At 31.5% G+C, this 15,702-nt stretch overlaps 1 protein-coding gene across 2 annotated transcripts in view; it reads left to right on the forward strand.

The window, feature by feature from the left end:
• The first annotated feature begins 1,029 nt into the window (after positions 1–1,029).
• LOC143045178 (uncharacterized) overlaps positions 1,030–15,702 on the forward strand; it is a 31,804-nt gene continuing 17,131 nt past the window's right edge. For both annotated transcript variants that reach the window (XM_076217518.1, XM_076217519.1), the window contains exon 1: positions 1,030–1,139. In XM_076217518.1, the coding sequence (XP_076073633.1) occupies positions 1,056–1,139 (84 nt within the window). In that variant the 5' untranslated portion in view covers positions 1,030–1,055. The remainder of the gene's footprint in view (positions 1,140–15,702) is intronic.

A 15,702-nucleotide genomic window follows, 5' to 3' on the forward strand; every position in this document is an offset into this window, starting at 1 on the left:
AAGATCAACTTACGTTGTTGAACCGTCTACGGGTCATTCCAAATTTGGTGACTGTGTTGAAGCATTTATCCCATCGAACTTGAGATAAAAGACAAGTTACGTCTGCCTCATATCTTGACTTACATCAAGAAATTGACAATCAGAGTCAGTTGAAATCAAAAATTTATGACAAAAGAGAAGATTTCAGATTATCAATTGTGAACTTTCATTTCTATGTTGAAACATTCCAGCAGCTCCTGCATACAAATTGATACGATATTCCCGGGTTCATATTTCCTAATATGATTTCCTTGATAGAGGGTTGCTGCTCACGAAGAAGCTATTTAACCAAGAGTTTCAAATGGTGTAGGTGTACTAATCTATTCGTGAATTTTACTGGTGCCATCACAAACTTGTTGAGCGTTGTTGAATATCCATTTCACAGATGATACCGTTACTACAATCATGTTCCTTTTTCACGAATGAGACCTACCTGTTACTATATTTGTATTAACAAGAGCATCACGACGGATGAATTTGAACTTTCTTTTGAGTTCCGTATTTCTGTTATTTTACTTTTTCTTCATTGACATGACCCTTTTTCCATGCATAGAAATACAACAATTGAGGTCCTCGAAGTTGCGAATCCTGCATATTCATTTTTTCCGTATAATGTGCCTAATTTTATGTAGAATTAAACAAATTCGAGGTAACTAAGAGGTTAATTAATTATAGTCATAATTTCTATGTGCATTTTCACCTATTTCTCTTTTAAGCAACAACGATTGTAAAAAAAAAAATACATCTTACTTTTGAAAGTAGTAATATCTATTTATCTTCTTCAATGTAATACACATATATTTAGCAAATCAAATACATAAACAGATTTATCTAACATTTTATTTGTTTGTTGGTGGTCCGTCACCGTATCGGATATTAGATACAATCGAGACTAAACATTTTTGCAGGACTTTAGACACAGTGTATAATCTACCTTTATTAAAGATATTTATTTAACTGTTTCAGTTTTAATCACTTGAATAAACATGTAATTGAAAATTGACCATACCAACATAATGCATGAGAGACACAATGTTTATCTTTCATTTTTTCTGTTCTTTCTGGTGCTAAAATGTCATGGAGAGGAAAACTATTTCAAGGTATTGGTAGCGATGACAATAGATCCGCCATATTTGGTGTCGCTATCTGGCCAAGGTAAATAGGTCAAATTTTAATTCATTTGTAAAAGTAATAAAAATACATCGTAGAGGTTTGACAGAACATAGGTGTACTAATAACAATTTGAAATTTACGATTTACATGTTTTTTATATATGTTTCGTGTTCACCAAGTCATAAAACCTCTGAAAAAATCGCTTTATTTTGATTTCCGGAAGAAAGTGGATCGGCCATTTTGAGCAAGGAAGCTGCATGTCACATGCTTCATAACGTGACTACTCATTTTCTGATGACGTAACACACACATTGCGTACCTCGTTTTGAAGATGAAGAATGGCGGAACACAATGGTATTTTGATTGTTTACTTTATTTTTTTTCCTCAAATGTCACATTTTGGTTGAAGTTGGTCAACTTTGAGATAAATTGTACAAAATATGACAACATTGCCATGTTTTGCTATGGTAATTTATTGATCTTTAGAATTTATTAAGAAGAAATTATACCATAAACTTAACAATAATCTTGACGCAAAGTGGCGCAAATAATTTTTGAATGCAAGTGTTCAACAACTTTTCAATCACCTCTAAAATTACCTCCCCTTTTAACTTCCGGTTTGGCCCAGTATTTCATAATGCAAGAAACTCATTTTATAATTAATAAATATCGACGTTTTCTTACTTCATTTAAGTAATTAAAAGCTTCTTATTAAACAGAAATAATTTGTGTTCCATTTAATGTGTAATAATCCTGTATTAAAACATTGCTTTCCTCCTTAAAATTGGCGTAATAAACAGACTTAATAAATTGATTTTTTAATTAATTAACACTTTTTAACACTTTTTTATTTTCATTCAGAGATAGCTAACTTTAGTTTATAATTATAAAAGTATGTTTTTGATTAAACATTTGTTATAAATTGTCATGGTATCATTTTTTTTTAACTCTAAGAATGAAAGACATGATCTTTTGTATTGGTAGGGATGGCACAACTAAAATCTCAATAGTGAAAACATTCCAAGTCTATTTTTTTTTACATAAAATACAGGTTTTTGCATAGCAAAAAATAAGGTATTAGATAGACTAACATAATTTATATGTATCTTCTTGAAATGTTTTACTTATTTTTATTAAGGGGTGCCTTGTCCATCCGTCTGTCTTCACTACAATTTTAGTATGAGATTTCAGAAATTTGCTTCACATAATTACCCGTGTTAAGAGAGAGCCCTATCTCTTGCACGTAAAAAGACACCCTTGTAGATTTTGAAAAAGAGCAGGTTAATGCCGCTAAGTGGAACGGGATTAATATAGGTTGCTATAACTTTTTTCCCAATCCACTATAAATAAATATGTTTAAAACTAATTATCAGTGTGCGATTGAATTGGTATATATATACTCGGCCATCAGCTTAAGTATGACAAGTTGTACTGATACAAGCCAGTTTCACATCAATCTGACAGTACTACTAGATTCCATTTTTAGTGGTACCTGTAAAGTTAAACGCTTGCCTGCTCCTGTAAACAGTGCCAGTGGTTCAAGTAAAAGTTCACCTAATGTAAGAAGCTGATAATTTCAATTTCAAAAGTTAAAACTGACCATTTAATAGAATATTTAAACAAAATATTCCATAAAAAACTGATCCATGTAAAAGAGCAAATTAAGCTCACATTTATGCTTTAACATACAAATTATTTCATGTTATTTTCATGTACATGCAAGCTAACTTTTTATTGAGAACAACAGCAAACGAATACCGAAGCAACATGGGATACATCTATAATTAAGAAAAATCATTAATTGCATAATTATGCAAAAGTAGGACACGTTCAAATGAAAGTTCAAAATATATATATTGAGGAGATTTATTAATAAATAAAAAAAGTATGTGTGTTTACTGTACCTTGCTGAAAAGAAAGGGTACGAAAGGTTTTGGTTTTTAAAATTTTTATTATTCTACTTTAGTCTATGGGAACAATTTTGTGACTTTAACAGTGCTAAATGAAAAAGTTCAGGGTAGGGGGTAAAAATTAGGGATGGTAGGATTACAGTATTAAACAGGCATACTTTTTTTTGGGTTTAATTTTAGTCTGCACATTTATATTTAATATTCACTAATCATGCTTATTATAGTCTGCACATTCATATTTAATATTCAATAATCATGCTAATTATAGTCTGCACATTCATATTAAATATTCACTAATCATGCTAATTATAGTCTGCACATTCATATTAAATATTCACTAATCATGCTAATTATAATCTGCACATTCATGATATTCAATATTTACTAATCATGCTAATTAGTCTGCACATTCATATTCAATATTCACTAATCATGCTAATTATAGTCTGTTATTTACTACCTTCTATGTACTGTAAAATCAGAAATGATTGAGTGCATTTATTACTGCGATTTTGTCATTTTTGACTATTATGCGATTTAAATTTTTGTGATATTATGAAAAATCCTGTTCAATTTATATAATAAATGTCAAAATGCCAGTATAAACAATTGCGATTATAACCTTGTCACTTTTCTTGCAATAACAAGAACATCGCAATAATTTCTGAATTTACAGTACATCTATTGCTATTGAAATTTGAAATATGATTGCTTTATCTCTAAACCTTTGCTTGCACATATATGAAGGAGGAAAGGTTTTTTTCTTGACACATGATTGGCTGGTTCTTTTTTTATTTCTTGTGAATTGTTGTTTAATGCTTTTATTTACGGTGAACTGTGATACAATAAGTCTTATGAATCATGATTTGTCGAAATTTTCCCTTTTATATGATTTAAACATTATTTAACGTTATCATGATCATTTAAAAAAAATATGGCGCAAGTGAGAAAATTCCTAATACTTTTCAGCTAGACGTGATAAAAAAACCTATTTTTCATGACTCAGGAACCCCCTTTCCCCCTCATATATACTCTTGGCCAACCTTAGAAAAATGTTAAATGTTTGCTCTCAATCGACTTATTCAGACCTACCTAATAAAAAAAAACCGTTTCTTTTTTTCAGTACATTTCCTTTTGAGCTTAAGACACTTTAACATCTCTCAGAAAAATAGTTCTCTTGTCTCCCTACCCACATCCAAAATTAAAAGTCGATAGACAGCAAACTAAACTTTTTATTAAGGATGGCCCTATGTAGTTGTACTATATGGTGGTTTGGTTTTATTTACAGCTTCATAGTATATCCAGCAATAGAAATTTGTCTGATCAAAGCCATACTAACATTCATCACACTAATAGCACTCAAACAATTCTATCACACCATTTTTCTGAAGACAACGTATATTATGAGAAAATTTATACTGAAAAACACTTCTTTTATACTAGAAGCAACATTAGCATGTGATTCACTTGAAGCAGGTTTTCCCCAAGATATATTAACTCAAACTATTAATTCCGGAAATTATAGACCTAATAAAGGTGTGCAGGTCAACAGATTCCAAATGCCTTTGCAATTTAGATTACAAAATATATATACTGGAGACGTATGTACAAAAGAAGAAATTCAAAATAGCAAATGTATTCAAACTCTAGTTACCTATGTATAAATATTCCCATATAAAACAATGTCACATGTCACTACAATACAGGATATAATCTACCATGTCAATACTGAAGGGAAATCGTCATGTGTTCAGTGGCTAACTTCAATTTCAGATAAAAGTTCGGCGAGATCTTCAATTTTAAATTCAGTAAATGCGATTTTGAAAAAAAAAAAAAAACTTTTAAATAAATCTAAGTCAAGACCAGATTTTCCCAAAAAAAAAGATAGCTTTTTGTCTACCGAATACACTTTTCCAAATTTTAAAAGTGGACATGTACAAGTCACACAAAAAAGGAAATACGATAAATGCCTTGATATCCTTGATGAAGAGAAACAATGTGCTGTGAATGTTGTTCTTGATTTAGGCAAATATCTAAATGATTCTTTAAAAAAGGAAGAAAAGTTGAAAATTGAAAATAATGTGTTAAATTTGTCATTAAAGAAAAGATGCACTACAAAATATAAACTGAAATTGAAAAGGACAGATCTTTGTTCCCTTCAGAAAACTGTTTTTAATTTAAATAATAGAATAACAAGCCAAAGAACTGTGTTGAAACGTATAAGGTCACAAAATGTATATCTCCAAAAAGTAAATGATAAAAGCATTGCCAAGTTGGATAATCTGAAGATTCAGAATAATGAAATAATAGCTCAGATGGCTAGTTTACAAAATGAATTATCTTCTCTTAGGGAAAAGTTCAAAGATGAAAGAGAGGACAATGAATATTTAAGACTTTTAATATCTGATGATATAGGCAAACCGATCAAATTGTATGATGAACAATCCAGAAAATACACAAAAGAAGCACAAGAATGTGTTTACCAGTTGTAAAATAACAATGTGACTACTAGTCGTGTTGGTCCGGTTATTACTACAGTGTTGAAGCTTGTTGGTATGAGGTCACATAAGTTGCCATCTGTCTCTACTGTTAACAATATGAATGTTCAGAGACTTATTCTCGCCCAAACACAGTTAGCTGAAGAATTAAGTCAAAACAATTCTACTTGTTTACTTAGCGACGAGACATCAAAATATGGAACAAAATTTGAAGGTTATCATGTGTCTGACAATGAAGGGAGATTATGGGTATTAGGTTTAAGAAACATCTTGACCAAAGGGGCAAAGGACACTCTAAAAACATTCCAAGAAATTCTTCAAAACATAAGTGAAGTAAGTGAAGTTTGTGACCATGAAGCTGGCAAAAAAGTATTGCTAAACATTGTTTCTACTATGTCAGACAGGGCATCAACTCAAATTAAATTCAATGAATTATTGGAAGAGTATAGGGCTGAAATATTACAAGATCAGTTAGGTGAATCATGGGGTCAGATGAGTGACAATGAAAAATCATCAGTTACCAAACTTAACAATTTCTTTTGCAGTTTACATGTGCTTGTTCATGCGGCAGAGACTTCAACAGCATGTCTTCTGGAAGCAGAGGGAGGATTATTTGAAAATAGTCCACCAATTTATGATGCGACATTTAAGAAAGCAAGTGAACCTGGATGTCTTCGACTCATAAGAACTGTATCGAAAGCTTTTAGCTGTGGAGGAGGTCCATTTATTGTTTTTGTCAAACCATTTGTAAAGGAAAATGGAATACATAGCATCCCAATCGACCGATTTAGGGGCAACCGCTTTAATATTTTATTCACTAATGCAGCTGGTGTGTACTTTCTCAGTTCCAAAATTAAAGAATTTTTACAGTCAAATGACAGTAATAGATTGCTGAAATCGGTGAAGTTTGATGTCAATAATAATGTGTTTGTAGCAGGATGCAAGGCCCTTGGTTTGATTGCGTATCTCATCACAGTTCCCTTATGGCAGGTAATTGAAGACAAAACAATTCACATTCTTGATATTTCCGTTTACTACAAAGAAATAATCGAGTATATAGAATCATCAATTGATGACATTGAAAATTTTATGTCTGGAATAACTTTGTTGTCTTTTTGTAATAGGGAGAGTTTGGCCAAAGACAGTATCTTCACTTCTTTGATTGATCCATCTGATTATGATGATACAGTTAGCGTGATTTTACGAGTGATTTTGCCTGGTATATGCAATCTGTTAAAACGATTATTTTCAGACTATCTTACTGGAGGAAAATGGGAAATTGAGATGAACAATCAGGAATTACGGGAAAATTTATCAAGTGCTCCAAAACATAATAAATTTTCTGAAACCATTTTTGGTCACATGGACAGAATCCTTAAAGAGAAACCCAATATATCCTTAATCGCAAGCGAAGCATATATTATGTTTGTTCACAATAAAACTGATGATTGGCTTAATGGCAAAAATGATCAAGAAAAGTCATTGTTGTTAAGTAAAGCAAGAAAAGATGTCAAGTCAACACGTCAAAAGTTTAAGAACCGTCTTCTTGAGATAGAAAGGTGTCGGAGAGCAAATTTAGAAGAGAAAATGAAGAAAGCAGAGGAAACAGAAAGAATTAAAAAGTTAGAAGGGTTTACCAGTGCAATCTTAGATTGGGGATTGTGGCAAACAGATGCACAAGTAGATTTAAATATTGGGACAATCAGCAAAGGCAACAAGGAGAAAATAGAAGCGTTAAAAGCCCAACTGAATTTTAGAAGACATGTTCTTATACAAAAACCCAAGGAAAAAGATGTGTTTAATTTTACAAAGGTGATAGGTACATGTAAACGACGTGTAAATCTTATAGTAGAAGAGCTAACTTGTAATGTCAAAAAACTAGTAGAGCATGCTTTTACAATAACTTCCAGTACTGTGGACAATCAAGAGGAGGGGGATGTTCCCATCTTAGTGGGAAAGGCAATTAAGATGTATTTTGAAGGGACAGATGGGTCGGTGAAGACTTCATGGACAGGACGTAATATCAACGGTACACACAATTACTATACCATTTAAAAAAGAAGATGTGGTTTGATTGTTAATGAGACAACTATCCACAAAACACCAAAATGACACAAACATTAACAATTATAGGTCACCGTACGGCCTTCAACAATAAGCAAAGCCCATACCGCATATAGTCAGCTATAAAAGGCCCCGATAAGACAATGTAAAAAACAATTCAAGCGAGAAAACTAACGGCCTTATTTATGTAAAAAAATGAACGAAAAACAAATATGTAACACATAAACAATCGACAACGACTGAATTACAGGCTCCTGACTTGCGACAGGCACATACAAAAATAATGTGGCGGGGTTAAACATGTTAGCGGGATCCCAACCCTCCCCCTAACCTGGGACAGTGGTATCACAGTACAACATAAGAACAGTTATTGAATCTTAATTGAATTTTACTTACAAAATTTTAGTCACGATAAATATATTTAAAAATTAATAGGGCAGTTTATGGAATACCGGTACTCAAACTTTGATAATCAAGACAAATATAGGCAATGTGACATAAATTTTCCAATAATTGATTAACCAGTTTATAATATGAATGAAAAGATAACAGATATGGAGTTTATGTCAGGAAAGTCGATATTTTCAAAAAAATAAAAATAATGTATGAATGAAAAAAAAAGGGGGGGGGGGACTAAATTTCTGCATCATAAATTGTTTTGAAAATATTTCCCAGATTATATTGGACTCTATTTACTTTTATTCACTATTTGAGAAATTGAAAGTTAAGCCTTGTTTAATGTTGAATTGTCCTTTTCAGGTGCCAGCTTATTCACAATGGTTTAATGTCAAGTTTGAAGGAGACCATGCCATTTATACATACCGACTTATAGAGGACTATCGCAGGGGAGACATTGAAATCATCATTTAATTTTCATATTCATTTGACAAAAATTTACTGTTTGCAATAGCATGAATTGTTCTATATAATAAGAATGTTCTTATCCCGGGCATAAACACAATGTCGTATTTGGCGAAACCTTTTCAACTTTTGATCTTCAGTGCTGTACACCTTTGTACTTTTTCACTTTCGATCTTTTGTTATTCTTGTGGTGTTTTGTCTGATACTTGGTCCGTTTCTGTGTGTGTTACGTTTCGGTGTTATGTCGTTGTTCTCCTCTTATATTTAATGCGTTTCCCTCGGTTTTAGTTTGTTACCCCGATTTTGTTTTTTGTCCATGGATTTATGAGTTTTGAACAGCGGTATACTACTGTTGCCTTTATTTAAAACTGTGAGATATTGTTAATTCAGTACTATGAGTGATAGTAATGAGATATTCTATCAAAGCAACCAACCAGAAGGACCTTTGGGATGAATTATCCTGTCAAAACTATGTCATACTCCATGTTGATGGATTCCGTCATAGCCGACAGAAAACACTTTAAATTCTGAAAAACGTTTTTGAGTATAACTTTTTTATTATTAAATTCTTTTTGCATTGTATTTCTCTTGAAATTCCCGTTTAAATGATGTATAATATTGGTATATTTGGATATTTTTTGAATTTTCATTGTTATCGCTAGTATTGGGGATAACCAGGCCACCGTTTCACAAAGCCTTCTTAACTTACGATGATCGTATCAGTTTACGATCGGTTTACGTGTGGTTCTACGTTCCCGTTACGTGTGTTTCACAAAGGCATCGTAAAGAACTACTAAGTTGATCGCAAGTTACGTCGTGTGTATCATCGTAAGTGTATCGTAAACCGAGAAGAGTGCTTTCTTTCACGTCCGCACTTTTATCGAGTATGGCATGCCAAATAAACATTTTAAAAATAATTATTATGGATGGTGAATTTTGGAGATATTTTTATATCAATATTTACTACAACTAAAGAATTTTAGTCCGTTTTCAATATTAATTCAAGATATATGACGCTTACAGTCATTGGACAAAAGTGAGTTCCCACTCAAAAAATGTCCGATCATTTCAACTAAAATCGGTACTTTTCAAAAAAATATTACCAAGTAAGTCTATGAGTGATTTTTATAAAATAGATACCATAAGATGCAGAAATGTCCGAAGTTTAATTGTTTATTTGGCCATATTTTTAGGGAGGTTCTTTTTCATTATTGAATGGGTTAAACACAAATGATTTTTTTTACGATTTTAATTTGGTTAGAATACATAGCAAACTTTACCGTGAGTCAAGCAATATTTTTCTTTGTGTTCACCTCGTCAGTAATTTAAAATACATATATTAACAACACTTTGTACCAATATTCTTTTTGGAGGCAAAAACAGTCAAATATATTCAACGAAACTATCCGACACAGTGAGGGTTTAGTTTAGGGGCAACGAGGGGTGGGGGGGGGGTTGCATTTCTTTGTTCTGTAATTCTTTTAGCCATTCTTATCTTTTCAGCATTATCAATTTTGTTAAATTTCTGATTGAAACGAAACACAGAAAAATATAAATATTGTAACTTAGCTTATTTGTAATAATTTTGATATATAGGATAACAATAAAAATTATTTAAGCAGTAGATTAGATGAAATTAGTTATATTTGATCTTATCTAGCTTGTAATATTTGAGAAAATAGTAATGAGAAGCTAGCGCTGAGCATAAAGTTTTATAACATATACAGCATTATTAGTTATCCGACATAAAGAGTTATCTGGAATCTGACAAAGTAAAAAATTTATCACCAGAACAGGTTAGATTTATTATTGATAGCCCAATATAGAAAAAAAAAATGCTTATCAATATAATCGTTTTGAAGGATTTAATTGTTTTTTTTAACTTTAATTCGTAGTGAGAGAAAAATAGGTTTTCCCCAACCCCCCAAAAAATCAAAAACAATGTCATCCGTCTCCGAGCATTCGTCTTCCATATCTATATATAAAATATATTGGTTTTTTTTGTTTTTTTTTTAAATTGGAATGTATTATGGATCTCTCAAATATGAAACTGAGGACGTAGGAATCATTCCGGCGAAAGAGACGTTTGTATTCTGCGACTCCATTTTATCCATAAATTTTGAAATTATAAAGAAACTAAGGTTTCAACTCCATTAGACAAAGTTGATCTTCGTCTGCATGATTTGGCTATTTATTCGGTTCTGTTTGGTCTGATAGCTCTTCAACTGTTTCTGTTTTTTGTGCATGCTTCGTTCCAAAAATCGAGAACTCTTTCACGAAATTTCATTGTAACATGAATGGTAAATTTTCCTTTGATCTCCTGGTGAGTTAACTTGGTTATTTTTAGCAGAGTGCGTTAACTGAATGAGTTTTTAGTTATTTCACTCTCCAATCCCGCCGTAGAGAACTTCTCGTTTGAAAAGCAAAGAATGGGAGGAGCTTAAACCAGTGCATTAACTACCATCTCAAAAGTTGTTAATGCACGGTCTAGCTCCACCTCCTTGGGGTAGTAATTAGGGAGCAACCATTTGAACTTCATGGGGGCTATGTTTTTTTGTCTCAGTCGGAAATTTGTTTTCGCAAAAAGCGCGATCAATCTTATTTAGTTTTTCAACGCTTTCAAATTTTTTAGGTATGGGGAAAATCTGGATTCAGAATTTATTTTTTGTCATCTGCTTGACCAGAATAAAAAAAACTGTTCATAAAATCTGGGATGAGAATATCTTTTTATAAGAATAGGAAACATACCCCCCCCCCCCCCGGGCCCCCACATAAAGTTCTATTTTCGTGTATTGGACAAGCTTCAAACATTTGTCCCTGGACCTTACATGAATTCGACACGCAATCAATTAACCGATCTTCCCTAGTTTTGGCGAACGAAAGAACAGTTTGATTTACCTTTATAATTGGTATTAGGGAGTATGTTTCCTTTTTATCACAACGTCCTTTGAAACTACAAGTCTTTTTTTATGTTTTGATTGCAAATAATCATAGAATAAATTTTTGCATTAACCCTCCCCCCCTCCTTTTTTTTTGTCCCAACCACACACCCTTTTTCAAGAATTTTTGGGAAGAAAAATAAATGACTATCGAGTATGAATCAAACGGCAACAATTCTTTGAATTTTAAACGTACCTTTTAGTATCGTACAAACAAATCCAACTGACACTAATTTTCTGAAATCAGTTATAGTATCAAGCCACTATTTGATTGACGTATCTAAAAGTGCAGAAATGTTTTATTGGTTAGGGTTTAACCTTTAACATGTGTTAAAGGTTAAACCCTAACCCTGTAGCCAATTAATGTTACAAATCATATATAGACACGCCTTACTCATTAATATATTTAATCAACTCAAAGCTACGCTTTTCGTGAATTAAATAAGTTAATTCGTAAAAGGCGTGCTATATATATAACTTGTTGTAATTATTATTGACACAATGTAGGAGAAGGATGTACTAAGGTTAACTAAGTCTGCAATAGTGGACGAAAATACCGATGCTTATTAATGAACATAATTTGCATGGCTAAAATCATTGAACCAGTTTTGATAAGGACCAGTTCAACATTTCATTCCACATGATATACGTATATCAATATTTAATTTGGTATGCAGCAAACGCAGAGTTTAGTTATTTTGTCAACTTTACTTTATATTCTCTCTTTTTTTTTCTCTTTTTTTTTGGGGGGGGGAGGGGGGGGGGAGGGGAATTATTCTCTATATCTGTAAACCTCATTCACAACCTCATATATCTTGGGTTATTCCAAATAAATATCTGGTATTCAAGCGCCTATTAATGGGATAGGATGCTTAATACTATAAGAGTATCCACAAGTAGAGTTTTAAAAGTCGGTGCATGAGAATATTATGCTACAACCAACCAACAAAAAGGGTTGACTACTAAATATATAAAAGCTAAAGAATATGCAAAGCATGTAATTTTTACAACGCAGGAGTTCGGGTTAAAGGGGTTCCCAACCGTGAATATTAAATAATATATACCGATTTGATTGGCCAATAAAAGTTTTAACACACGACGCCATCAATTTACGTAAATATTTTGGAAATATACAGACGATATTTCGCAATCCACGGCTCCTAGGAAAGTTTCTTGTAGTGTTACGTAAAGCGGGAAATACGCGTTTATGTATATAGTTAAAAATTGGTAATTTCCAATTTTTAACTTTTTTTACATTTAGGCTTTTTCCTTTTTTTCCTAAATTGTTACATTATTTGGAGAATAGCGATTAAATGTTTTTGTATCGTTTATATCAAATTTTATTTGTATATTAAAACTAGAAATTGATCTGTTGTCTCACAAGGAAACAGCTGTTTTGACGTTTTTTTCTAGTAAAAAAATCCTAAATTTTCTAGAAACTTTTCACCCACATTTTGTCGGCTTCAATTCAGTGAGCAATATTGAATTTCATGCTAAATACAGGAGCTTACCAGATTAAATTAACGCGACCTATTAAAATAGTCAAAACAATAAGTTTTTATTCCAATTACAATTGAACTTTTTATATCAATTCGAAATTTATGTCATGTTGATCTGTAATATATTTATTTGTATTAAAACTTGACCAACTTCTTTAAATCTGACAGACCGTACGCGAACAGTCAGACGTATGTCGTGTATTTTGAAAAAGTACGCGTACGGTACAAATACTCATATGGTCTGGAACATAGACATCTATCTATATTGTTGAAAACTATACTATACTATGTTGCCTTCTGGATGTCCTTAGTTTGTCTTTGTCATTTGGTTGCTGTCTTATTAACGTATAACCTACACTTCCAACAGTTTTGTATAGCTAAAACGGCTAATGTGTATAGAATGATTGTCTTTCTTTCCCTAAATAATAAGCTTAAAAGAAGAAGGACCGAGGAGAGATGTGCACAGGTACTTGTTTTGATCTATCAATGGGAAGGTCGACTATCCATATATATTACATATTGATAGTCGACCTTCCCGTTGATAGAAACAGGTGCATGTGGCGATGTCCCTAAATAAAAAAAATTAAAGTAAACAGACAACCTTTAGCAATCAGTTAAATCCATACCGCATAGCTATTTTTATTGAAAATCATATTATTGCTACATGTATGCAAACAATTTTGTATAATAAATAACTTCAGATTTTATTGGTTCTTTTTCAGAAGGATTGAAATTCATCACCTAGAATACATGGAGAAAACATAGAACATTTTAGAAACAAGACCAGAATAAATTCAAAGACAAAAGTTGGATCAGTTATTATTTTCATCACTCAGTCAATGATTTGGACTTCTTTTAAATACCAACAGATATTGAAACCACAATAATATCAATGTTATGTGCTGAATGACCAAAAAGTGGACTATACAATCACACAATGCTTGATGATAAGAAACTATTATTGTTTTTAGTGGAGGGATATTGTGAAAAAAATACTTTTACTTAAACAGCTACTAGTATGTTAAGCCTAATAATAGAGTTTTCAAAGATTTCAAATGGAAAATAATTGTGTTTCGAAAAAGTATTCTATAATTCATAAATAAACATATGTTGATACTTACATTATCTGCTTTTTTGTTTAAAAGTGAAGTTTTGAACAGTTATAGAACAATATGTTGAATTAACATTTCCAAAGAAAAAAAGATATTCAATTAAAAAGATTCATCTTATAAAAATTTACAACCAAATAGAATACATTGTAACATACACATTACTGTATATTTATATCTATATATTTATAATTTGAATCCCATATGATTTTAATTTGTCCCATGGGATATTAAAAATCCCATGGGATAATTAGTCTCTGACATGGGACAAAAAATATCCCATGGGACTACAATTATCCCATGGGACAAAAAAAAATCCCATGGGATTTTACCAAAATACCGTGGGATTTTGTCGATCCCATGGGATTTTGCCCTGTCCCATGGGATATTGAAAATCCCATGTTTTTATAAATCAAATAGCAAAATAAATATAATAGTAACAGTATTAATTCAACCTATATGGGTCATTTAAGTTATAAAAAACATGCAAAACTATGTTATTGGGTCTTTTTAAGTCACAGACATGAAAATATATCAAAATAACACTTGCATATGTTAGATATGAATGTTTTGTGATACACAATATACAGTTTACAGTATGAAAAGTTATAAAAACATCCTTAATGTTTTCTTAAACCCTTGGAGATAGCTTGAATTAACGGATATTTTTTTTTACTATAAATCCTTTCAGACTTGAAATAGGACTATTATTCATATGATTTGTTTTTTGCAATTGATTTATCACTTTTTATTGCATTTGATACATACAAACATTTTTTTTAATGATTTAGGAGGTGTATGTTGGTTTTATAATAAAAAATTTCACCAAAAGGAAATGTTACATTTTTTAAGTCAATGGTGTAACCAAAGGACAAATTAGTAGGATAAGAGTTATCTTTCGCAAGATTTGGGCATTTAAAACAGTTTCTCCCTTAGCAATATTACCTGTAAGTATGTTTTGCAAAATAAACCCCAAACAATTATGTTGAAAATATAGTGAAAAAATCTTAAAAGTAAGTAAAAGCTATATCATAATTGAAAATAGTGTCCATGGTGTACCCTTATACAAATCATTTTTTTGTCTTTTTCTTTTGCTCGGTGTTTTTGGCTCTGTGTTCAGAACTTAATAAAGGTAAAATTTGAAATGTGATGTCAATGGTGATACTTTTGTGTCATTGGAGTAACTGAAGGGTCAGTGGTGTTAATATATAAAAATGCGACATTTGTTTTATTTTCATTCATGAATATAAGTGTTTGTGTTTTTAGGTCGTGTACGAAGGATTAGATATATTATTATCATTTAACCTTACACAATTCACATATATTCAGACAACCTTTAGCAATCAGTTAAATCCATACCGCATAGCTATTTTTATTGAAAATCATATTATTGCTACATGTATGCAAACAATTTTGTATAATAAATAACTTCAGATTTTATTGGTTCTTTTTCAGAAGGATTGAAATTCATCACCTAGAATACATGGAGAAAACATAGAACATTTTAGAAACAAGACCAGAATAAATTCAAAGACAAAAGTTGGATCAGTTATTATTTTCATCACTCAGTCAATGATTTGGACTTCTTTTAAATACCAACAGATATTGAAACCACAATAATATCAATGTTATGTGCTGAATGACCAAAAAGTGGACTATACAATCACACA

The sequence above is a fragment of the Mytilus galloprovincialis genome, chromosome 9 (assembly GCF_965363235.1).
Source record: "Mytilus galloprovincialis chromosome 9, xbMytGall1.hap1.1, whole genome shotgun sequence".
Taxonomy (NCBI): Eukaryota; Metazoa; Mollusca; class Bivalvia; order Mytilida; family Mytilidae; genus Mytilus; species Mytilus galloprovincialis.